This window comes from Manacus candei, unplaced genomic scaffold (assembly GCF_025592945.1).
Source record: "Manacus candei isolate 608988 ecotype Guabito, Panama unplaced genomic scaffold, ASM2559294v1 h1tg000076l, whole genome shotgun sequence".
NCBI classification, from domain to species: Eukaryota; Metazoa; Chordata; class Aves; order Passeriformes; family Pipridae; genus Manacus; species Manacus candei.
This window is the reverse complement of record NW_026138124.1, coordinates 8,951,133-8,975,318: the sequence shown is the minus strand read 5'-3', so window position 1 is coordinate 8,975,318 and position 24,186 is coordinate 8,951,133. Positions and strand designations below refer to the sequence as shown.

Genomic DNA, 24,186 nt, shown 5'->3' with positions numbered 1-24,186 from the left:
CTCCCTTGGGATTTTCAGAGTCCAGGGAAACCAGAGGCTCACAGAGGGGCTGAGATTGGGAGGGACCTCTGGAGACTGTCCAGTCCAACCCCCTGTCAGAGCAGGAGCAGCTGCAGCAGCGCCCTCAGGGCAGCGTCCTGAAAAATTCCAAGGATGGAGAATTCCCAACCTCTGTTAACGCTGTTTGACCACCCTCACGGTGAAAAACATAAGCAGGATTTTTTTCCCCTGCATGTTTAATTTTTCTATATTTATTTCGACCTAATTAGGGGATAAGATATCCCAGGTTTTACCCCAAGTTCCGGTGGGGTTTTGGGAAAAATTATGTCTGTCAAAGGAGAGGAATTCAAATTAGTGCTCCTGGGGAGGGGAAGGCTGATTTCTGAACTCATTGATGAGCCAGTTTAGGGTTTGATGGGAAGAGGAATAGCCTGGACATTGAAGAAAAAAGGGAAGGAAAGAAGAGGGATAAATTGCTTTTTTGATGTCTGCTGCCCTTTTACCAAAAAAACACGCGTCAAACTCTTACTTTGGACACCGAAGAGCCGCCGGTTCCCTCAGGGGTGGCCGCGCCTCCCGCTCTCCCCTCAGCGCGGCCCCGCCCTCCCGCGGGCGGCCCCGCGCATGCGCACTGCGGGCGCGGGGCGGAGCGGCCGCGCTGCCGCGGTCACGGCCGGGCCGGGGCGCGGGGCTGGGTTCGGGGCGCTGCCTCCGCCCGCCCGCTCCTCAAACCCCGCGGAGCCTCCGCTCCTTACCCCGGGCACGGAGAGAGAGGGCTGGGGACAGGCGTCCCCGCGCCCGCCGCCGGCGGGGCCGCAGCCATGGACGAGCAGAGCGTGGAGGTGAGCGGCGAGCGGGCGGCGCGCGCGTCCCCTCAGGGGTCCCCTCAGGGGTCCCCTCAGGGACTGCCCTCAGGGGCTCCTCGCTCCCTGCCCGCTTCACCCCTCGGCGGGGGCTCTGTCGCGGTGTGAGGGGGGGGATAAAAAAGGCCGCTCGGCAGCGGCTCGGGTGCGCAGGGAGGCAGCAGGTGGGGATGTGGGAGGAAATGAGCTGCGGGAGCAGCGCGGGTGCCAGTTCCGGAGGTGGATGGAGGGACGGATGGAAGGATGGAGACCTGGCGCACACACAGCCCGCCTTGGCACCGGGCAGGGCTCTCTGTAACCCGGCAGCTCGCACACCTGCTGTGGGCTGAGAGCAGCCAGACCGGAGAAGGGTTTGAAAGACCATCTGTGACAACCTGCTGTGTGTTGCATTCCAATGGTTTGCCCCTGTTGAAGAAGGCAATGTATACGGCCTATTGTGATATCTGTAAATTGAATGTGCATCTTGCTTTTGTGCTGATTCATAATTTCAATACTGTGGGGAAAAATTTAACCCTCCTGAAGAACCTTTGAAAGTTCCGTAGTTAAAACCGTGGCTCCTGTATAATGCAGAATGTAGAACTTCTTTATCAGTTAAAAATCTGTCAATATGTAAAGCAAACATTGCCCTCAAAATACCTGTCTCGTTTGGGGAATGGGGAGAGGTGAGGTGGTTGTTCTGTAGAACAGAATGGTTCTCTCTTCAAATGGGTATAGCAAAAAGAGGTTGGATTACATTTTTATCACCCAAGATTGGTTAAATAGGGTGTGAGAGAGCTAATGGTAGACCATAAAAGAATGTAAATCTTATAAAAGTAAAAAAAAAATAAATGTACCATTCAATTCATTCCCTCTCATTAGCATTCTGTGTGTCACATACCTGCACTTACCATGGTTTTGAATTAGTTTGGTGCCTGTCCAGTGACACCGGTGGGTGCAGTGCCTGCAGGTGCAGCACAGCTTCTTCTGGCAACTGTTCAATCCTTGGTGAGCTCAAGCAGGAATGATATCCTGGCCTGAGGAAGGCCTGCTCCAAAAAAAAAGATGAGGCAAACAGAGAAACTATTCCTTGAAGAAGGAGGATGTGAAATGGTGCAGAGGAGGAGAGCCCTGGTGTCGAGGTGGTGCCTCGCTCGGGGATGTGCTGTTTGGGGTGGAACTGAAGCGAAACCTGGCGCTCTGCCTGGAAAACAAAGGCAACTCTGATGTGTTTGAAAGCCTGTGGTTTAACAATGGTGATAATCCCCCCTTTGCAGAGCATTGCCGAGGTGTTCCGATGTTTTATTTGTATGGAGAAGCTGCGGGATGCTCGCCTGTGCCCCCACTGCTCCAAGCTGTGCTGCTTCAGCTGCATCCGGGTGAGTTTGCTTCTCACAGCTTATTTTTGCAAATGTATGAGCTGAAAACCGGCTGATCTTGTGAGAACGTTCTTGTTCCTTTTCCTGGAGTTCCAAGGATTCCTTTTTCCTCCTCTGTGCTCCTCAGTTTCCCTTTCAAACACTTTTATAACACCCTGAGGAAAAACTAGGCGGGCTGTGCATTGCGTTCCGTGGTGCTAATTATAGGGACCATCTGGAATAAGTGCTGTTAAGGAAGAGACACACAATGATTCCTTCTTTAGCATCTCCTGAGAGTCTGTGGTGCCTGTGTGGGAGACAAAAGTTGGGACAGGAATCAGATGCTGACTTTGCATCTGGGAAGGTCATAACATCACCTCTTGTATCCTGGAGATGATTTATAATGCTCATCAGGCCAGCGTGATGTGATCAGAAGGGGCTAAATCTTTCTCAGAGGAGTCTGGGGCACCACCAGAATCTCAGTTAATTTAAGGTGATGGTTACCAATGTATAACACCTCAGTTCCAAACCAGCTGCAGTTATGTGTTGGTGTAGCAGGAGAAGGTTCAGCTGAGGTTTCCAGCCCTCCAAGTAGTATTTCCAGAAACTGGAACAGACATTCATCCTTTGCTTTGAAAGCTCTGACAAGAACTGTAGGTGAAGGATTCGTGCTGCATATTAAGAGTGTTGGATGACATATTGTTGCTGGGTGGTGAGAGATTATTCATGAGAATCTTTAAATGTAGTAGTGAGCTGACAAATATAAGCCCATCAACTGCTGAGCTCTTACACTTGTGAGTTGTAGTGGGCAGGTGAAGTTCTTTGCTCAGCTGTTTGTCTCTGGAGCTTTCTGGAAGAGAAACATTCACAGGTCCTTGTGGATTTGGTCGTTGAACTGCAGGTATTTAATTGGCCTATAAATAGGAAGGAATAAGTTACCTTGAAGACTAATTAGACTGAAAAATAGGCTTCTTGTACCTTTTGGTTTCCTCTGTTGAAACATGCTCTTTAGTCTGAGACTCCAGGAATCTTCCAAGTGGGTGGTTTCTCATGCAGTATTTGGTACCTCAGAATTCTTTATGTAATTTTGACTGAAGCACCTTTGACATCTAAGAAAAGTGCTTGCTTGTTACTAAGGTACAAATAGCAGCTTCTTCTGTGACTAAGTGGTTAAACAGTTAAATCTGCTAATAAAAAGGAAAAAATAGATGAAGCCTATAATAAAAATAAGTCACTCCTAATTAATGATAGAATGCACTTGCCTGCAATTCTTTTCTTACAGTCCCTTTAAAAAGGTTTTTCCTCTTTCCATCACAGCGTTGGCTGACTGAACAAAGAGCTCAGTGCCCTCATTGCAGGTAAGGTATTTTTAATATCAGAAACAAATTATCAGGAATTGGCTGTACTATCCTGTTAGGATTGATTTTATTTTTTTTTTTTTTCAGTGCAGGTTGCATTAAATTTATAAGCTTGATTACTTTTTTTTTTTTTTTTTGGAGACCTGGCTACTGGTACTATAAAAATTGGCCCAGGTATAACACTTACTGTAAAATACATTCTAGTTCTGTGACAGGCTAAGATCTTTGTTCTTCCCATGTAACACTGCTGTTTTCAGTGCATGTAGTTTGTGTAGTAAGAGTCACTCGATGGAATTCCTCTTAGAACTCTATATTTTTCTTATGGGAGTCAGAGACCAGGAGCTTCACTGTTCAGACTGAACTGTGTCCTGTTTTAGTACTGTAATTTGTATGATATCAGGCAGCTGCTCTGTGTGGCCCTGTGGGGTGGTTCATTGTGTTCCCACCTCTCCCCAGCCCCCAAACGGGCAAATCCACTTAAAAATTTCTTTTATTTTTTTTCCTGAAATAACTAATACAGCTTCTGCTTTTTTTTTTTTTTTTGTGTTACTCTTCTGGTAGTGTAGAACTTCCGAATTCCCCTCAGTGCTTTTCCTTTCTCTCCTGGAGCCCCACTGTTGCTCCTGCTCTGCTGTGCTTCTTGCAGGGCCCCGCTGCAGCTCCGGGAGCTCGTCAACTGTCGCTGGGCAGAGGAGGTCACCCAGCAGCTCGACACACTCCAGCTCTGCAACCTCAACAAGCATGAAGAGAACGAGAAGGACAAGTAAATGGAGCATTCTCTGCATAAAGTGTTCTGTGGTGTGCCTTACAGGAGTGGGATTTTAGTTATCAGGGAACAAGCTGATAACTTTCCCTCGCTGAAAAGCTGAGTTGTGCTGGCGTTTCTGTCACGCTTCGGTGCCTTTGCCTAGAAAGTTGCTATTTCTGGTTCTACTCGACACATTTAAAATGAAAGATGGGGGAAACATGAAGGGCAGGAATACTTCTAAAGGCTCTCAACCCTTCTCAGTGACCAGATATCTGAAATAAGTCTTATCTCAGTGGCTTGTTCATTTGGCAGTAAGTCCCAGTAAGACTGTGCCTGCTGATTTGGTATCTCAGCACGTAACAGCAGGGAAGCTGTTCTGAGCTGTCTTCTAGTCCTGAAAATGTAATTGATAAACCCAGTTGGAGAGCAAAGAAAATACAGAAAGTTCCCCCAAAAGGCACTACTATTGCTCTGTCATGCTACTGGTGTTCATTCTCCTTCCTTGTTTTTGGAGCTTCCTGTATATTCTGAGATACTGTTTTCCTAGGGTTCCTGAAATTTTGAGAAATGACAAAGCTCAGCTTGTCCTAAAAGCTTGTGAGCCATTTCTGTGGTTACTTTAGGTAGTGTATGATTAGGTTTTTAATAATGTGTAGCGTGAACTTCTAAAATTCTGAGCTTGATTCCATGCTGATATCCTTTATCTGCTGGGTAGAAATCCAATTTTAGTAATGTACTTTCTGTGAAGTGCTTCCTGAGAGAATACTAAAAGCCACATTTATTTTACCAGGGGTTTTTACTGAATGCAAGTGTTCTTCTTGCAAATATGTTTTGCGCTTTACTCTCAGTATTGTGTGGCAAAACAAATAAAAATGTTAAATTGAGTTTGTAGAAAATTCACAGCTATTTTCTGTTGATGAAAAGTGTATTTTTTTGTTTGTTGTTGTTTAAGGTGTGAAAATCATCACGAGAAGCTCAGTGTTTTCTGCTGGACCTGCAAGAAGTGCATCTGCCACCAGTGTGCACTCTGGGGAGGAATGGTGAGAGGAGACTTGCTCGTGTGCACACACTGAGAGGCTGCAAGCTTTGTGTTTGGCAGCAGCTTTGAAAAACTACAAATGCTGTGAAACTGTTGTTGTGGCTGTTGGATTGCCGTGAAAATACTGCAGTTGCACGTGTACTTGTAATTTAATAACATTGGTTGTGAAACCTGATACTTCCTGTTCATAATTAGAGAAGGAAATGGAATTTTTGCCAAAAGGAACTCACAGTTACCTTACACAAATTCTGTGTGGCCATGAGGGTTTTTTTGGGCAAAAGAAGAAGTCTTGTTCAGAAAATACAGATAACACATTATTTAATTGTCCTGGCCTGTAATCCTGACTATCTTCAAAGCTGTAGCACAGCTTTTTTTTCATCACAGTGTTTTTCATCACAGTGTTTATCCGTTCAGTTGCACATTTCAAGGAGAAGCAGCTGTTCCTGTTTGGAATACAAGTGGTTAACAGAGCTGCCTTTGTTTGGGAAGGATGTTTTAATAATAAAAATAAAACTTCAATCGCTGTTTGATTTGTTAGAGGGTTGCACAGTGAATGAAGCAGTTTATTTTTGGAGGACTGTTGAGACTCCAAATAACTCTTGACAGGAAGCTTTGATGGAATGAAAGCCAAATTCATGACTTCTTAAGAAGGGAAGTGAAAGACAGACTTCCTACATACAATCTGCTCTGGAACTTTTCCAGGATGAGTGATACACTCAGAGGCTTTCTTCCCCTCTCTTTCAGGAATTTAATAGGAGTGGAATAAAGTGAAAAAGAGATGCTTTTTTATTCACCACCTCCTCCTCCTCCTCCTTTTTCTCTTTGCACAGCACGGAGGACACACTTTTAAGCCCCTGGCAGAAATCTATGAGCAGCACGTCACCAAAGTGAACGAGGAAGTGGCAAAGCTCAGGAGGAGACTCATGGAGCTGATCAGTTTGGTGCAAGAAGTGGTAAGGAAGTCTGCCTGTGGTACTCCCTTGGCAAAGGACAGCTGGAAAGTGGGATGTGGAAGTAGTTAATACACCATATCATGTTTGTGGGGTTTTCAGTACCTCTGAAAAGCTGTTCCATGAAAGCTGTGAGATTATCCCATAGAGAGATGTTTTTACTTATTAGTTATACTCTTCTTACACAATGTGATAAGGTCAAAACCAGAATTGAGAATGTTTTGTGGTTGCTAGACTTAGGTAACAGGGAATTTTTCTTTTGGGGTGTGCTGGTTAAAAGCTGGAGTTGCACAGTTCTTACACTTCCAGAAGTGCAGTCTGCCATGCTAAACAGGTAGAAAAATGCTTTATTCTAACAGAGCTCACTTTCCTTTCTTCAGAATAATAAACTGGAAGCATATCTGAGCCTCCAGGATGGGCTGTAGAGCAGCTCACCGGTTGGAGATTTGTTTGTGTACTTTTCTCTTCCCTGTGGGTTAAATGTGTCAGACATCCAAATATCAGCACGTTCAGCTTTGACAGTTTCAGTGGGAATTCCACAAATTCAGTGCAGTTTCTTATATCCCAGGAAGGATTATTTTTTATATTCTGCTGAATGCAGTTATATTTATAGTGTTTGGTCTTTGTGCAAATAAAATCAGGGGTTTTTTAACAAGTTTCTGTATGATTTTTTGCCTGTGCTGTTCAGGTTGTTGTTGTGGTAGGTGAGCTCTGCTCCAGCTCAGATGTGGCTGTTGTATCACCACTTGTGTTTGTAAAATATTGAGAGTTTGTGGCCTTCACCTGCCAGGGAGAAGGAGCTCTTTTTATCACACTGCTCTTGTTACCACAAAGAACTTTTCTGTGCTGCTCAGATTCCAGCAGAGAAACCGCTGGTTGCACTTTCAGATTTTGATACAAAGAATCCCCACATGACAAATCCCTGTGTAATGAGAAAATGTTGCTCAGCTTCCCTGTTAACCTTTGGGCACCCACCAGAGGGCACGCTGATGGATCCAGGGAAATCACGGCTGTACCAGGAACATCCTGGAATGCAGTTTACTCAAAACCACATTCCTGTTGTTTTATTCCAAACATTCAGACTTCAACAGGACTGGGACTTATTTACTTGTCTTCTCCATAGGGCTGGAGGGAGACTGAGGGATTTCTGGGATCTGAGAGAGCAGAGTCAATGTGTGAGTGAATGTTTTCAGGGGTGTTTTTCCTGCTCCAGGAGAGGAATGTGGAGGCCGTGCGCAGCGCCAAGGACGAGCGAGTGCGGGAGATCCGCAACGCCGTGGAGATGATGATTGCCAGGCTGGACACTCAGCTCAAGAATAAGCTTATAACTCTAATGGGTAGGGATTTGGGGCCTTTTTTAGGGGTGGGAGAAATATGTTAACAATGTGTAAATCCATTGGGAAACTTTCTTTCCCGGGGAATGTGAGTCCTTAGACACTTTATGGTGTTAAGTGTGTTAACTGCTGGCAGGAAACTTCCACCTCCAGCAAAGCCTTTGGTTAGTTAAGTAGTTACTGTGATACAGTTCTAAGTTGTTAGACATAACCTGGTTATATTCTGTTACAAACTCCTCTGTAATAACTTAGAGAACATTCCCATCTGGTTGGAAGATGTTTTTAGTACCTTTCAACTAAAGTGGTTCCTTCACCATTATTTATGTTGGTCAAGGAGTCCATCTTTGTAATATATACTCATTTTAATGTAAAAAAAAATCAGAAGTGCAGGCAAACTTGCTTTTTTTTGTCCAAAAAGCACCCCCAAAACAACAAACCTGCCTTTTCTGGGACACAGAATGTTTCATTATTACCTTAACCTCAAGTGAGTTCTTCACTACAGCTCTAATTAAAACCCTAGACTTGTTTTTCAAATGCTTTCTCAATCAACCTTGGTATATTTAGAAATCCTTTAAGTGTGTTCTGGGGCAGGTCCAAGTGGAAAAAAAAAAAAAAAAAAAGAAAGAGAAGTGCAGTTTCTTAAAATCCAGTGAGTATGTGTTGTTTTTCTTTAAACATGTCTTTTCTTTAAACAGGTCAAAAGACATCACTTACTCAAGAAACTGAACTTCTGGAAACTCTGCTTCAAGAAGTAGAACATCAGGTGATTATGAGAAGAGATGGAATGTTGTGTTACACAGCTCCCTTCTCAGCTGGCCCTTCTTATTTACTTTTTTATTTTGAAACTATTAATTGATGGGTGTTTCTCAAGGATACCTTTTCATTTAAGTGGCCTCAGTTTGCACAATCTCTTCTTAAAAACACATTTGTCTTCTAGGAGTAATCAAAGGTGTTCTGTTGCTTGATAAACTAGTACAGGGATTAATAGCAATATCCTATAAAACTATAAAGTTATATCTGAGTTACTTTAACCTAAGTGAAGAACATGGTTGTTGTAACTGTCATTGTAGAATTTCAGAAACAAAACAAGCAAAACCTCCAAGCTCCATTTCACGTGGTGTTGTGGGTAAACTTTCTGAAGCTGTGACACAAGTGCAATTTATTTGTTTAAAAGCAAAAATGGTCAAAACCTTTGTTTTCTACCGACCTAAGGATTTTTTCCTTCTTTTTCCCCCCGTAGTTACGATCCTGCAGTAAGAGCGAGCTGATATCCAAGAGCTCAGAGATCCTGATGATGTTCCAGCAGGTCCATAGGAAGCCCATGGCCTCCTTTGTCACCACTCCTGTCCCCCCAGACTTCACAAGGTCAGTGTTGCATCTCTGTGCTGTTTGTAGTCTGAGCTTGGCAACCCTCTCATAAAGGTTTGTTTTGCTTGTTAAAATCATGTTTAAAAGTCTCTTACAGCAGAGCATCTGCTCAACTTACTCCTCCTGGTAACCTGTGCTGCAAGTAGGCTTTTCTGTTCCAGCAGGGCTTATTTTGTCTGTAGTCCCTGCTGGGGACTCAGGACAGTGGGTTCCAGCTCTTTTTTTTCTCTTTTACACTTAGTTTACTGATTTGTCCTTTTTTTTTCCTCTTATTATTGGGTCACTCAGTGTATAATTGCAAGGCTCTCATGAGATGCCTCTGCAGGTCACCTTAATTCAGAATATCCAGCCAAAATCACTTCATAGCACAGTTCTTCGTGAGGAGAGAGCTGCTGCTGCTGGGTTCTGTGGGAGCCTGTGCAGTTTAGGCTGCCTGAAAAATACCTCAAAAAAATTGAAAGTAAAAGAAGTCTCAATAATTAGAGAAATCAGTTTGGCCTTGTCGTGATTTAACTCTGAATGTTCATTTTTTAATGGCACCAAGGTGGTCTGAAACAAACTTTAAATGTTGTGCTTTCAGCCACCAACAGTTTCATCTTTTCTGGAGCTACCAAGGAGCCTTACATTAAAAATTCACCACATTAGGAGATTATTAGCCAGCACAGGTAAAAGGGCAAATCCTCTTAAATACTTCTGGTTGCTATAAATATTAGTTTTATTGTTGTGTGCTATCACATGGAGAGGTACTGGAGAGAAGGCTTACAGATGGAATGATACCACAATAACCCAGTGGCTCTGCTGACCCAAATTATCTAAAATGCTTCTGCAGATTCCAGAAGTTGGGATTTTTAATGTCCTGTTATTCCACTGTCATATATTTATTCCTTCCCCCGCAGTGAGTTGGTTCCAGCCTATGACTCAACTACGTTTGTCTTGGAAAACTTCAGGTAAGAATTTATCTTAAATTAGTGTGAATGTTGGGAACCTTCTTCCATGTCTTCCCTCCATGAGTAGTGTAATTTAAAACACAAAATAGTTTTTACAGAAAATTGTTGGATCTTGGAATTCCATTAAAAGATCTCTTGTTTGCCAGGTGAACAATCAACCCCAGCTAAACTGCTTGCTAGAAAGATTTCTCATGATAAAAGAAAATTACTTATTTTTCTTTTTTAAATAAAAATGGGACAATTTTAGGAGGAGTACATAGATTTGGATGGACACTTAGCTCACATATGCTGCTCCATGCTCCTGCAGCAAGAAGGCTGGTTGTGGAATGGAACAGTGGAGTTGTTTGTGCAGCTCAGGGTCCCAGGGAAGGTTCTGCTTTGTCCCAAAATCAGGTGTTTCCTCCTTCCCCCCCAGCACGTTGCGCCAGCGAGCGGACCCCGTGTACAGCCCCCCCCTGCAGGTGTCGGGGCTCTGCTGGAGACTGAAGGTTTATCCGGTGAGTTCTGTCTTCTGCTGCAGTTGTCACCCCATCCCAGACACTTCACCAGCATTCCCGGGCTTCTCCTGTCAGGAATCATCACTTATGTTGTCCATAAAAAGCTGTAGGAGAAGAACATCAGAAGGTTGTAGAGTTGATCACCAACTCTGGAGAATTCTCTGCCTCCAGCTCTCCAGCAGGAACATTGTCCCTACAGTTAACCTGGTTGATTTAAAAGCAATTAAAAATGGGGCTTACCAATATGGCAGAGAAATTTTAATAGCTATTTCTGCCCTTTATGTCTCAGTGTTTATTTGCAGATGTCTCTTGCAGAAATGAGGTGCAGAAAAGCTTACTCTTTGTTCATGAACATCACTTATTGGGGAAGGTGGGAGGAGGACAAGGTGTTAGTTGTTCACGGTGCATCCAGTTCTCAAGCTGGGCATTTAAAACGTGTGTAATGAACTAAAGTCCTTTCAGTGGGCTGAATATTCCAATTTCTGAAGCAGTAGCTTTGTCCATGTTGGAATGTTAACCCACAGGGTGGGATGTTTTTACAGTCCTGGTCTGCAGAAATAGATGTTTGGTGGTGGAGCACCAGTTGTGCCTGTCAGTGATTTCTGGGGCATCCTCAGGGAACTGGCTCCATTCTTTACACCCACATATGCCCAGAACTGTGTTCTTGCAGTGCAGAGACAGAAAGGTGTGTAGGTTATCAGTGAATTCAGGATTGGCTGCATGAGTTGTGCTGTCAGAAGGCATTAAAATCTATTTTTTCAATGGTAAGTTGAAATGTTCCTTCAACCTGGAGGATTGAAGTTGAGCCATTCTTCGTCCTTAATCCAGGTGAGTGTGATGGAGGTTTTGCTGTACTTCTTCTTGATTTCTGGTGACTCTAATATTGTTTCTCAGTTAACTGATCTAACTTTTTCATGTTGCATGGGTTTTTTTTTCCTGAAGAAATGGCTCTTTTTCTCAAAAATTAAGTAGCTGTGAAATGTGGCTGTGTGTAAAATATTTCAGAACTAATGCTTGACCTGAAATAATGTTTTTCTGATACATTGACAAGTGTTTGTCTATTCAGACTTCCACTAAATCAAAACCCTAAAGTGTTAATAGAATAATAAAAGTTTTGCCTTGAGATCTGTATCTGAGATATCAATACTACTGTGGATATGCTTCCAGTTGCAAATTCCTTGATTCATGTTAGAGTAGGAGGTCACTGAAGACTAAAAATCACAAGTGTAACATCCAGAGTAGATTCCTTCTGCAAATTCAGTGTTGTTTGAAGCTGTTTTCTAAACTTTTCTAAACCTTCTATACCAAGATGTCTTTTTTTTTTCTGATTTTTAATTAATTTCTCAATTTTATTTGAAGGATGGGAATGGAGTAGTACGGGGCTACTACCTGTCTGTGTTCTTGGAGCTGTCTGCTGGATTGCCAGAGACATCCAAGTAAGTAAACCTGTAGTAAGAACAGACATTGGGTATTTTTTCTATTGGTGTTTGCTGAGAGTGGCCTCAAGTTCTGTGGTGTTTCCAGGGATTGATGCAGAGCCCTCTTGGAAAGAATGGTGGGACTTCTGTTGTTCACTGAGCTTTGCATTGCTCCCAAAGATTACTTAAAGTTGTTACTCAGTGGCTTTCTCAAGATAGAAAGCAAGTTGGCAAAACAACTGATAAGAGCATCTGTCTCAGAGCTCAGTCCCAGAGTTCGCTCTGCTCCCTTTTGCTCCTTTCTTCCCCCTTGCACTGTTTCAGTGTTATTTGAAGACTTTTCAGCTGGGCAGAGAAGCCTCTTGGGAAGTGCAAGTGCTAAACCTGAGCTGTTCAGCAGCCCTGACTCCTTTCTTTTGGCCCTGACCCCTGTGCAGGTACGAGTACCGTGTGGAGATGGTTCACCAGTCCACCAACGACCCCACCAAGAACATCATCCGCGAGTTCGCCTCCGACTTTGAAGTCGGGGAATGTTGGGGCTACAACAGGTTCTTCCGCCTGGACCTGCTGGCCAACGAGGGCTACCTGAACAGGCAGAACGACACCGTCATCCTCAGGTGAGGGGCAGCTCTGGGGGGCTCAGTGTCACCTCTGCTGCTGAAACAGGAGAGAATTGGGGAGTGGAATTTAAAATGTGTCTTGTCATAAATGGATTTCACCGTCAGCGGCTTCAGAGGAGGGAGCTGCCAGAGGGAGTTGTGGAAATTTGAAGTGTCTCTTACTTTGAGGAGTAGCTGCTCCTGACTTTAATAAGTTAAGGAAAGAACCTTCACCCTCTAACCTTTAATAAGGGTTAGAGGTCTGTAGCTCATGGAATTGAAGGAAAAGGGTGCTTTCTCCACTCTTTAGAAACAGCTGTAGTGAGCATAGGAGAGCTCTGGGAATAAAGAGAGTCTGTAAGGTAAGAGAACTAATGCAGTCACTGGGAACTGCTATATTAGGAAAAAATGTAAGAGCTGCATCCATCTGCTTCAGATATTGTCTGTAGTGTGTGAATTTTGTTAGTGTTGGTTTGTGAGGAACTTCCTCTCCTACAGAACTCTCCCTGCTGCCAGTCAGGGGGTTCAGGACACTGAGCACAGAAGCACCTGATGTCTGTTAAGTTTTCTGTTAAGTTTATTTTATCACTAGATTTTAGGTTTTAAGATGTTCTTCTCCAGGGCTTTTTGGAGGAAGGAGGGGACACCAATACACAGACCTAACAAAAACCCTCATAAAAACCTTTTCCAACGTTCCTTTGAAGGTTCCAAGTGCGCTCCCCAACCTTCTTCCAGAAGTGCAGAGATCAACACTGGTACATTGCTCAGCTGGAGGCAGCTCAGACAAGTTATATCCAACAGATAAATAACCTTAAAGAAGTAAGTGAAATGTGTGAGAATGTAAAATCACCTTTAACTGACAGGTAATTAATTACCTGGTTTAGGTTACAATATTCACAATTGTCAATTGTGCCTATTGGGAGTTTGATATTGGTGTTATTAAAATAGTATCAATGCAAGTCACCAGACTTATGGATTTGATGGTGATGGTCCATCATTGTTTTCTCTGTTTATTTTTGTGCCTCCTTGGGACATTTCAGAGGCTTGCAATCGAACTGTCCCGGACCCAGAAGTCACGAGGGGTTTCACCTCCAGACACTCATCTCAGTCCCCAGAACGATGATGGGTCAGAAACAAGGTCAAAGAAACCTGGCCAAAGCATTGAAGCTCTGCTGGAGAACTTCTCTGCTCCAGGATTAGCACGGGAGAACAAGGAAGAGGAGGAGGAGAAGACCCAGCAGGAAGACTTGAATGTAGGAATTTTTCTGTGTCCTGCCTTTCTGTTTGTAGCTTTCTGCGATAGGACAGCAATAGAAACACAGGGGAGCTCCTGAACTGTAAATTAGATTTATTATCCTTGGTGTGGAAATAGGAGATGACACACTCGAGAGCTGTCAGTGAGAGTTGTTCCAGAACAGAGCTAATGGATCCCTCCACAAAAAAAATTCCAAATTCCATGTGAAAAATCCAGCTTTTCTGTTACAACCCTTACTGTGCTTTGAGACCCTTCTGTGTGACAGGATGACCCTGGGGAGAGAGAGTTTCTGTTCACAGCTTTTGGGGGATGCACCAAGGTGCAACCAACAAGTTCCTTTATCCAAAACCTCGCTGTTTTCCCTGCAGCACGAGCTCTCAGATGGTGACCTGGATATAGACCTCGCTGGGGAAGATGAGGTGAACCACCTGGATGGCAGCAGCTCTTCAGCAAGTTCAACAGCAACCAGTAACACTGAAGAGAATGATATAGATGAAGAAACTATGTGAGTAACTTCAAATGCCTTTCAGGTCATCACTTTATGTCCTAGGGCAATCATCCTAATTCCAGTGGAAGTGGTTTCATTTGCTGTATCACAGCTGTGGGGTGTGTGGGATTCCAGTGCAAGGTGAGAGGTGCTTCCCACACTGGAAACAGCTCAGAGTTAACACTAAACATTGAATTTTTGGTCAGCTAGTTACCATCTTCCTGATCTCTTTATTTATTTCAGTGTTGCATTTGTCTTTGACAAGTGATGATCTGTGAAGGTTCTTTCCCAAAACACTCCTGAGAAATGTTTCAGCACTGTAAGAAAAGAGAGGTTTGGTGCTGGGAAGTGTTGTAGCAACAGGAGGAGTGATAATAAGGACAGGTGCTTAAAATGGGGAATTCAAAACCCTTGGCTGAGCCAATGTCAAATCCTGGAATCTTCATTAAAGCATGAGAATGTGTTACAACATGTGCAAATATAGAAGTTTGCAGGACAGGTTTTGCAGTCTTAGGTACGAGTGGCACTTTTGGCCTCTCGGTTGAGTCAGTCATTTCATTTCCACACTGTCATTGTTCAGCTTGTGTAGCTTGGAATGCAGAAAATACTATTTACAGCACTTTGGGTTGGTTTTGAGGTTTGTGCCACAACGTTTAACAAGAGCTGAGAAAAGCTAATAGTTGTATTTTCCTTTTTCCTGCCTGCTCATCCTCCAAGGTCTGGAGAGAATGACGTGGAATACACCAGTACCATGGAGCTGGAAGAGGGAGATCTCGTGGAGGATGCAGCAGCTGCTGCTACTCCTGGAGCATCAGGTATGAAAAAAAAGTCTTCAGAATTCCCACCCCTGCAAAACACTGCTGGATTCCTTCCCCTCTTCTTCTTGGAAGCAAAGCTAAGCTGCGTGTTCTGCAGGCATTTCTATTTTTGGAAATGCTGCATCATGTGGTTTGTGCTGATTATTGCAGTGTAGCAGAAACACTTCGTCAGTTCAATAAAAAAAAGGGGGGGGGAAAAGTCTTCTGCTGGTTTAAAAATGATGTATAAGTTTGGAGGGCAGCTCTGTGCCTCTCTGAAATTCCTTGTGTTCCCATCAAAAGTAAACTGAGAAGCAATTTTTAATGGTATCTCTGTGACCTCTGAGTGTGTGACACGTTCACTCAGGTTTTAGTGCCCTGCAAAACCTAAAGAGTGTGGAGGGAATGAAGTAAAGAATCCTCACAAGTGAAGCAGAATTGCAATTTAAATGCAATATGAAAGTATTCCAGGATTTCTTGCAGCCTAGGGATGATGACAGTCGTAGGTTAATAAGATTCTGAGGAAAATATGTCTATATGGAATGATAGTATATTTATTTATGGCAAAGCTACCAAAAGTGCCATTCTCTGGAGGTGCTGTTTGTGCTGCTGGTGCAAATCTGCCAGGGCTTGAGAGACAGAATTCCTTAACTGTTGAATAACTCCTTGAAAATTTCTTGTGAGCTTGGAAGTTGAAGGACCTGTGTGTCTCCTTCTGCAGGGAGAGCCTTTAGAGTAGTAGCACAGTGGCTGTAGGAACTGTAGGAATTTAGGAGGTTTTGGAACACGTTTTTTAACAGCATTTGTAAAAGCTGACATGATCTCTTCACCTGAGCTTCTTGCATTTACCTGTTTTCCAGGCTGACTGTTAGTTCCAGCCTGGCTGTGTTGGAAGGGAGTTGTTCTAAACTGTACAAATTTAGTCCCACAGATCAAACTACTTTCTCTGAAGGCTTTGCATCCTTTGAGAGCCTTGGCCACTGTGTAGGGGGAATGTCCCTCCTTGATTTAACTGGGGACACCCACACCACACCTAGAAAGTTTGGCATGTCTTCAAAATAAATGCTCTTTGTATTGATGAGTTAACAAATCTATTTATTAAGAGACTTACATAAAAGGTAGGAAGTGAAGCACTTCCCCCCTCCCTGTGCTTTTTATCTTAAACTTTAATTAGAAGCATATCTGATTGCTTTCAGAACCCATAAATCCATGAAACACCGATGTCTTGTTAAGTTTCATGGAATGTGTTCATTCTTAATCTGCTTGGATAACTCTGTCTCTTTATTTTGCCTGGGGAATAATGCATCCCTGTGTCCCACACATTCCCATTCCTTCTGTTTCTCTTCTTTAGGTACAAGCCACAGCTACAGCAGTGCCAGTGGGAGACCTTCCCGACGGGGAGCCAGTGCCCTGGGCTCCACAGCCAGCAGCAGTTTGCTGGATATAGATCCCTTAATTTTAATTCACTTGCTGGATCTGAAAGACAGGAATGGTATGGAAAACCTCTGGGGCCTTCAGCCACGTCCTCCTGCCTCTCTTCTGCAGAACAGAGGTAACTACATCACACATCAGATGATTTAATTCCAGCCTGGGAATGTCTCAGAGAGCAGTGGGAGGTGACTGGAAGGGCCTTTTCTGGAAGGGGTTAGCTCTGAAAGCCAACACAACACACAGCAGCTCTCTGCTGAGGCAGCAGGTCCACCTCTGCCTGCACATATTTGGTACCCAGAGTGGCTGGGAGTACTTGGAGAACAGAGTAAACTAACACAATAAATCCTGGGATTTACTTCTGCATGAGAAAGGCAATTAGGAGCAGAAAAATGTGTGCAGTTGTGAGGCTGGAAGAGCACGTGTGAGTGCTTGTGGAAGGGGAATGGATCAAAATGTCAGGAGCCAAAAATAGTGATGGCATTTGAATAATTGAAGACTTTGAAGGGTATTTGTGGTTCATTTAGGACCCTTCAACCGAAAACAGCAACGAACTCCCCGTGCAGCAGAGGCAGGAGAGCTGGGAATCTGCATCCAGGGCTGGTCCTGGAGGCTGCTCCTTCCCCTGGTTTTGTTAGTGAAGAATTAAAACTAAATCAAACCTCAATAATGCATTTATCATGTTTAACACTTGGAGCTGCTGCCCCACCACCAAAGCATCTCATCTCAGGTCGTTCTGAAACAACCTTTGGTGACTCCCCAGAACAGCAGAGAAATAATAGTCCCTTTGCTACAAATAATGCTTGGGTTTGCTGCCACAGTGCCACTGGTGTCACTCAATGTAAAAGCTGACTCAAACTCTTTGTTCCCTTGTTTTGTTCCTTTGTCATTAGCTTTTTAAATGTAGTTACATAAACAGTCATGAATTTTCAGTGGCTGTAACCCATATTTCCAAAAATGGAAGTCACTTCGACAAGGATGAAAAGAGGGGAGCAGCACATGAACTGTGAGTCTCAGCTCTCGTTTGCCTGGAAAAAGCCCTGGACAAAAGGAGTTCAGGGGAGGGCTTTGCACTTTGTGCTGTGCCACTGGAGCAGGGTGAAGCTCTCCTGTTGTGCTGAGTGGCCTCCTGGTTGTCTTTAGCTGCTGGTTACACAGCCAAAATCACCCACTGTGTGGAGGTTCCCTTGAGGTTTGAGTGTGCCCAGAGCTTATTCAGGCTGGTCAGAGAAGAGAAAGCTGCTGTTGCATTTGGAGTTTGCCAGACTGCACCTCCTGGGGTGAAGGTTTCTATGAGCCACTTGACTTCAGGGTTTGGAACAGCTGAATTTGCAGTGAAACACTCACAGAATTTACAACACTTCACACAAACATCCAGGTTGATCTAATTCCAGCTGAGCAGCACAGACTTACTCAGGTATTAGCTGCTTGACCTGATCTTCTACTGGGAGGTACTTAAGGGATTCCTTCCCTAGCTTCTGATTTCTTTGAGTTCTCTGTGCTCACATATGTTGGTGGTACAAGAATTTTATACAGACAGTCAACAATTTTTCTAAAAACATGTAACAAAGTTGGCATGAACTTGGCAGCCTGGTTGGTGAACTCAGGTGTCACCAGAATTCCTGCAGCAGTACTGGGAGCCTGGTTCCTTCCAGAGGGCAGGTTCTGGGGCCTTATTCCATCACAGGGAACAAACCCTTGCTGTCCCAGTAGCTGTGCGGTGCTTGCAGCCTCAGTGTGGTGCCACACCAGGACAGAACCTGTGTCCCTCATTTTTATAGCAGGGCAAATGAGCTGTTAAAAATTGATGTCTGTGTTTCCTGGAGAATGGTTTTATTCACCTGCTGTGGTCTCTGACTTTTCCCTTGGTGAAGCCTCATCCTATTCCCTGAAGGAGCGGGACCAGCGGCGGCACCAGGCCATGTGGCGAGTGCCGCCCGACCTGAAGATGCTCAAGAGGCTGAAAACCCAGATGGCTGAAGTCAGAAGCAAAATGTCAGATGTGAAGAACCAGCTGTCTGAAGTGAGGAGCAGCAATGCTGGCTCTGGTGAGGGACAGCCCAGCTTCTTCTCCATCGAGCAGGGGGCTCTGGCTGCCTGTGGGACCGACAGCTGCAGCAAACTGCAGGAAATAGGGATGGAACTGCTGACAAAGTCTTCAGTCACCAGTTGTTACATAAGGAATTGTAAGTGCATGGAAAAGGGGGGATTTAAATGTCACCCTTGCAGGTGGTTTGTACATCTCAGCATTTGGAAATAGGCCTTGTGTAGTTCCTCATTCTCAGGTTCAGCTGTAAGCACCAGAAATGTAACCCTGCCCTGCCTTGGAGGAAGTAAATGTCACTGAAACTGAGTTCACCCAAACTTTACTCCACAGCCAGTGACACACCTGATGCAGTGAGAACATTCTGAGGCTTAACCCAGGGTCAAACTGATCCAGGCTGAGGGTCACTCCCTGGGGACTGCTCTGTGTCTGGCCCAGCTGTGAACTTGAGGCTGTTGCATGGTGCTTGCCAGGGCACAAATTAAACAGACTTGCTGTATTTACTAACTTGAAATCTTTCTAAAATCCAAGTAAGCCAGGGTTTGGGTTTGGGTCTCTCTACGCTCTCGTGCTGACTGAAGGAATGTGGATGGAGCTTTGTGAAGGATGCCTTAGTGTAAAGCCAGTGAGCATGACTTGCATACTCTTGGCCACATCCACAGTCAGCCAAGCTTCCCTCTAGCCCAGGTCTTGGACAGGAAGGCCGTGGAAGGAGTTTTGTGCAGGATTGGGAGTTAATGAGCAATGAGAATAATGTGGAGCTTTACCTAAGCACAAGGACAGGATACTGCAGTGGTTTGACTGAACACTTGTCACATCTTAAAACTATTTTTGCAGCTGCCAGTAAGAAAAGCAACTCAGCAAAGCCCCTTCGCTCTGGAGCAGCGGGAAGTCTGTCCCTGAGGAGAGCCATGGACTGTGGAGATGTGAATCTGCGTGTGAAGGGAGACACTCAGACCCCTGAAGGTAACCCAGGCCATTGGTCCTTGTGTGACAGGGCACAGCTTGGCATCTGTTGTACAAAAACTTTTCCACAAGTCTTTTATTTGGCATCTGGAGTTTCCCTGAAACTTTACTGGATCCTTTCCCATATGTAGTGAATGTTCCTGTACCTTTAGGGAGCTGATCTGGGAAGCAGAGCCTCACAGTGGGCATAAAGAGACGTGTTAGGTGTTACTTTTGGTCTCAATGAAGATATTTCAGGGAAAATCCTGGATCAAAAAGTACTGACCCAGGTTTAAATTGTGGTTTGACTTGAAGGGAACTCGAGGAATCCCCTGGATCGGGGGCTGTAGGAGTTGTACGATGGGGCCACTCCTGAGTTTGGGGAAGCCAGGGCTTCACTTCGAGTGGAAATGAGGGAACACCTGACAGAGGAACGGCTGTTCTGCCCCTCTCAGGTGCTCAGAGGGGGAATGGAGGGTCACAGCTGTGCTCTCTCTGCTCAGGTGGCCTGGGCAGCTCCAAGCTGGGCAGTCGGCACCGGGCCCTGGCCGGCGCGGCCGAGGCGCTGCCGAAGGAGGACAGGCCTTGTGAGGGCTCAGATTCTGACGGGGGAGTTTCTGCCCTGGCTGGCTTGGCTGCTGTGGAGAAGACCAGAAAAGTTGGTGCTCTGGGGTAAAGGTTTTATTCTTCTTTCCTCCTGTTATCTCCTCCCCCACCTTCCCTTGATCCACAAAAAACTCCACAATCTACTAAAACCAGGTGCTTGTAGCATGAAAGGGAGATTACTTTGAAGTTTACTTGCTTGCTGCTGTTCCCTCTGGACATTAATTTTTGGGTTTATAACTAGGTTACAAGTTGTCTTTTCTTTTTTCCTTTTCTTTCTTTTTAGTTTTTTTTCTTTTATTTTGATCAGCTGTGGCTGGAGCCTGGATTTGAAAGGCATCCCAGTCTGTTTTCCCACTGTTCCATGCAAAATATCCTGTGACTGAGATTTAATCACTTTTGATTTCCTTGTTTTAAGATGATGTTTTTCACTGTGCCTTTATTTTTCAGCTGTTTCATGATAATTCCCTGTTGGGCAACTAAGCAAAGGGCAATGGAGTGCTCAGGTTCTTTCTTTCGAAGTAGCTAAAGTCACCTTTTTTGGAAAAAAAACTGGAAAAGTCTGAGGAGTAATTTTTTTCAGATTTTAACTATTTCTAAATCAATCCAAGCTGGGAGTTTAAGTGGGTATGCAGGAGATTTTAGCAATGAGTAAAACTGGATGTGGCACTAAAAGGATTTGTTTCTGTGACCGAATCCAAGCCGAATTTCTAACGCGGGGTTTTGCGTTTCTCCTGAATTCTTTCTCAAGCTCAAACTCCAAGGGCTGTCGGACAGAAGGGGCACAGGCAGGAGGTCTGGAGAGCAGCTCTGAGCCCGGGGAGCTGCAGGGAATGGCCTCAGAAGGCACCTCTGCGGGGCCAGAGGAAGGTAACGGGGGTGCCGGGGGGGGCGGGTGCAGCGTGGCAGCACTCGGGGCTCTGCTGAGCCGCCTCTGCACTGGGACCTCGAGGGGGGAAGAAAAGGAGGAAAACCCCCCAAAGCCAACAAGCCCCAAAACCTGCTTTCATGGCTGTTGAACTTTGCTGTAACGTTTGGCAGCTGTGGAATAAACGTGAACGAGGAGAGGGGCTGTGTGTCCTTGCTGTGTGTGGAGGAACGGGGATGTCACGGAGCAGCAGATGTGGTGCCACCTCCCTCCCTGGACAACCAGCTGCTTTTTGTACCTCTTCTTTTGTCTCCAGGTTTTTGCTTTGGTGTCCAGTCCAGTGGCCTTGAAAAGGATTTCTTTTCTAATTAAAACAGTGGTCAGTGACCTTGGCTTTTAAGTCTCCTGCCTTCAGGGACAAACCCCCCTGGTCACTTCCTCCATGTCCTCACTCCAACCTCTGCAGCACTTCATTCCTGCTGGGTGTTGTGGTACATAAGCCAGTTTCCTTAGAGACTTGGAGGAAACTTTTCCCCCTCCCTTCCTGCATCCTTTCCACGCTGGAAAAAAATAATATTGCCTTTTTTTTTTTCCTTTCTTTTTTGAAAGTCCACGTAGAAGAGTTTTTCTTATCTTGCTAAAACTCTCCTGCCTTCCACCCCTGCACTGATTTGAATTTCAATGACTGGATTGTAGCTCAAAGCCTATATTAAGGTGCCAGCATCCATCTCGAGCTGCAGTTTGTGCGGGATCGTGTGGGAGTTGGCATTTGCAGAAGGTCTCTCAGTGACAAAACTGAATTTCTGCTCTTAGTCACTGCAGCGTGATGGTGATGCAGCTCTGCTCCTGGGGCAGAGCCCAATAGGAGAGCACTTCAAACCCTCAAATACTTCATTGTTAAAAACCCCAGGAAGCAAATGTTACAATTCTGTTCTCCTTTCAGAGGAAAAGCTGCAGTGGAGTTGGCCCCTCACTTGGCTTTTCCTTAGCAATGAGTGCTGGCTCTTAAGAAGTAAAAAGTGTCTCCCCCAGAACTGCCCAGTGCACACCCAAGGTCTGGCACAGCCAAAGCCACCACCTTGATGGCACCAAGAGCTGTGGTTCTGCTTTGAGGGGTCGTTTGTGTGTTGGGTGTGACTCAAATGCAGTGCTGCTCGAGGGCTCTGGCAGGTCCATCTGCCCCACGGGTCGTGTTCAGAAAGCAACTTTAATTTTTTGAATTGCAGCTGGAGGGGAGGGAGATTTGCACTCCTGGGCTTGGGCTCAGCTGGTGGCACGTGGGAACTGCCCCTCTGGAGTGGGGCTGCCCAGCAAAATCCAGCTGTGGTCTGGGACTGCTGCTCTGTCAGATCCCTCCGTGCTCTGGGAAGCACATGGAGCTGCTCTCCATGTCCTGCCAACCCTGGGGATGTGATATCGGGAGCTCTTCCATGTGAAAAGGTCTGATAACTGAACTGCATGGATCTCACCATCCTCTGTGCCTGGGCTGTCTCTGGTGTCTCTTGCAGCCGGGGTGTGCCAGAAGCACGTCCTGCATCTCCTGCCGGGAATGAGCAGCGACAGTGACATCGAATGTGACACGGAGAACGAGGAGCAGGAGGAGGCCTCGCCCTCAGAGGTGTTCAACCAGGCCTTCTCTGTCCAGCCCTCCACCGAAGGTAGGGTGGATATTCCAAGCCCCCCTTCCCAAACACTCCCACACGGCTGTGGGATACAGATCCCGGGGGGGGCTGTGGAGGTGTTAAAGCTCAAGCAAGTGCCAGTAAGATTTGGAACTCCTCTCTTGGGATACCAGTTAAAACAGATCAAAACAGGAAAGGGAAACTTCCTAGCCTTGACAAGTCAGTTCAGGTGAGTCTCATGAGGAAGGGTTGGAAAACCCACAGTGCTAGTTCCGAATTGGAACTCCCTGTGTGCCAGCACTGGCACTGTAAGTAGGCTAATTCCAGGGAGGTAACCACTGCCTTAGACATGGATTTGCATCTTAATTGGCAGGAATGAGCTTGGAGCAGTTCAGTGAAGTTTCAGGAACTTGTCTCACTTTTGGTGTAAAAGCTTTAACTTCCAGTCAATGGATCAAAGCTGGGAGGCTGCAGCTGCCCCGGGGTGAAGTTTGGGCTGAGTCAGGGGAGGGGAGGGAGCACCCACTGGTGTTCAGGTGCCCCTCTGGTGAAGGTGACTGGGCTCTGTTGGTGTGTCACCCCCAGAACACTCCTCGGTGTTACCGGATGGCGACCAAGTGAGTTCTGACGATCTTGGCTTTGTCCCTGGAGACGACACCACCAGGTAACGGGGACGGTTCTCCTTGGCCAGCCCTGGGGCTGCACCTTCCCTGTGCTGCTCCAGGAGCTGCAGCCACAGAGCCAACACTCCTCCTGCTGTGGGTGTTGGTACAGTCTGATCCCTGTGTTTGGCAGCACCAGGGGGAGGCCATGGCTGCCCTGCCCCCCTGAGCTCCACCAGGGAATGAGGAGTCTGGGAATGAGGGAGGGCAGGCTGAGTTCTGAATGCTTCTGTAATCAGCACAAAACTGATTGGGTTGAAGCAGCTGACATGAAGTTTTGACTCTTAAGACTGTGTTTGCTTGAATCCTTAAAGCTGCCCCAGCAGGAGGGTTTTCAGTGGAATCTCTTTGTCTGGAGCAGGTAGAGTGTGGGCTTGGGGCCTGAAGACCCACCACTGCATCCCTGGGGAGAGGGGTGTGCATTCCCTGGAGCTGAGCCCGAGGCTGCTGTCGATGGCTGTGTGTGCTCTCCATTCTGTGGTTCTTCTGCCATTGTCTTAAACCTGTCCCTGGGGCACAACGACCTTGGAAGGCCTTGCACTACAGGTTGCATTCCTGCTGGCTCTGCCAGCCTCACGTGCTCTGAGGAACTGTTGGGAAGGTGCTGAGCCCTGTCCTGGGAGGTGTGTCCTGCTGGAATAACCAGGAGCGTGGAACTGTCCTCATTTTAACCCCCGGGGCCTGGCGGTGGCTCCAGAGCTGGGGTGGAACAGGCACCACACGAGGTGTTTCCCCGGTCGGTGACAAGGACCAATCGCACCCATTGCCAAACTCTTTGCCACTGTTTGTTACATTTTGAGCTGCTCAACTACTTGTGAAGCCCCTCTGGGAGCTGACCCCTGGTTAGTGACAAAGCATGAGGCCCTGTGAGTACCCGGTGTCATGCCTGTCCTGCTGCCCGTGCCCTGTGTCCGTGTGAATGTGCCGCCGTGGCCGTGCTGTACGATTTAGTTTGAAACTGTTTGCACTTTGTTAATAAAATTGAATGTTGAAACCTGAGGTGGAGTTCTGGATGTTTGA

The 24,186-nt window shown here is 45.8% G+C and overlaps 1 protein-coding gene across 3 annotated transcripts; it reads left to right on the top strand.

Annotated features, from left to right (window-relative positions):
• The first annotated feature begins 677 nt into the window (after positions 1–677).
• On the top strand, positions 678–24,165 carry TRIM37 (tripartite motif containing 37). Of its 3 annotated transcripts, none has more exons than XM_051809271.1 (25): positions 678–842; positions 2,117–2,218; positions 3,515–3,555; positions 4,202–4,318; positions 5,256–5,343; positions 6,173–6,295; positions 7,506–7,629; positions 8,322–8,389; positions 8,867–8,991; positions 9,891–9,941; positions 10,357–10,438; positions 11,798–11,874; positions 12,294–12,473; positions 13,160–13,274; positions 13,496–13,708; positions 14,079–14,215; positions 14,915–15,012; positions 16,346–16,546; positions 18,297–18,470; positions 19,304–19,432; positions 19,915–20,083; positions 20,766–20,884; positions 22,391–22,540; positions 23,090–23,168; positions 23,528–24,165. In XM_051809271.1, the coding sequence occupies exons 1-25, from the start codon at positions 822–824 to the stop codon at positions 23,529–23,531; spliced, it is 2,787 nt and encodes a 928-aa protein (XP_051665231.1). In that variant the 5' UTR covers positions 678–821; the 3' UTR covers positions 23,532–24,165. The 3 variants fall into 3 exon arrangements, with proteins under 3 accessions (XP_051665231.1, XP_051665229.1, XP_051665230.1); XM_051809269.1 differs by having other exon boundaries at positions 679–842; positions 18,297–18,608; XM_051809270.1 differs by lacking the exon at positions 678–842 and adding an exon at positions 990–1,008 and having other exon boundaries at positions 18,297–18,608.
• The last annotated feature ends 21 nt before the right edge of the window (positions 24,166–24,186 follow it).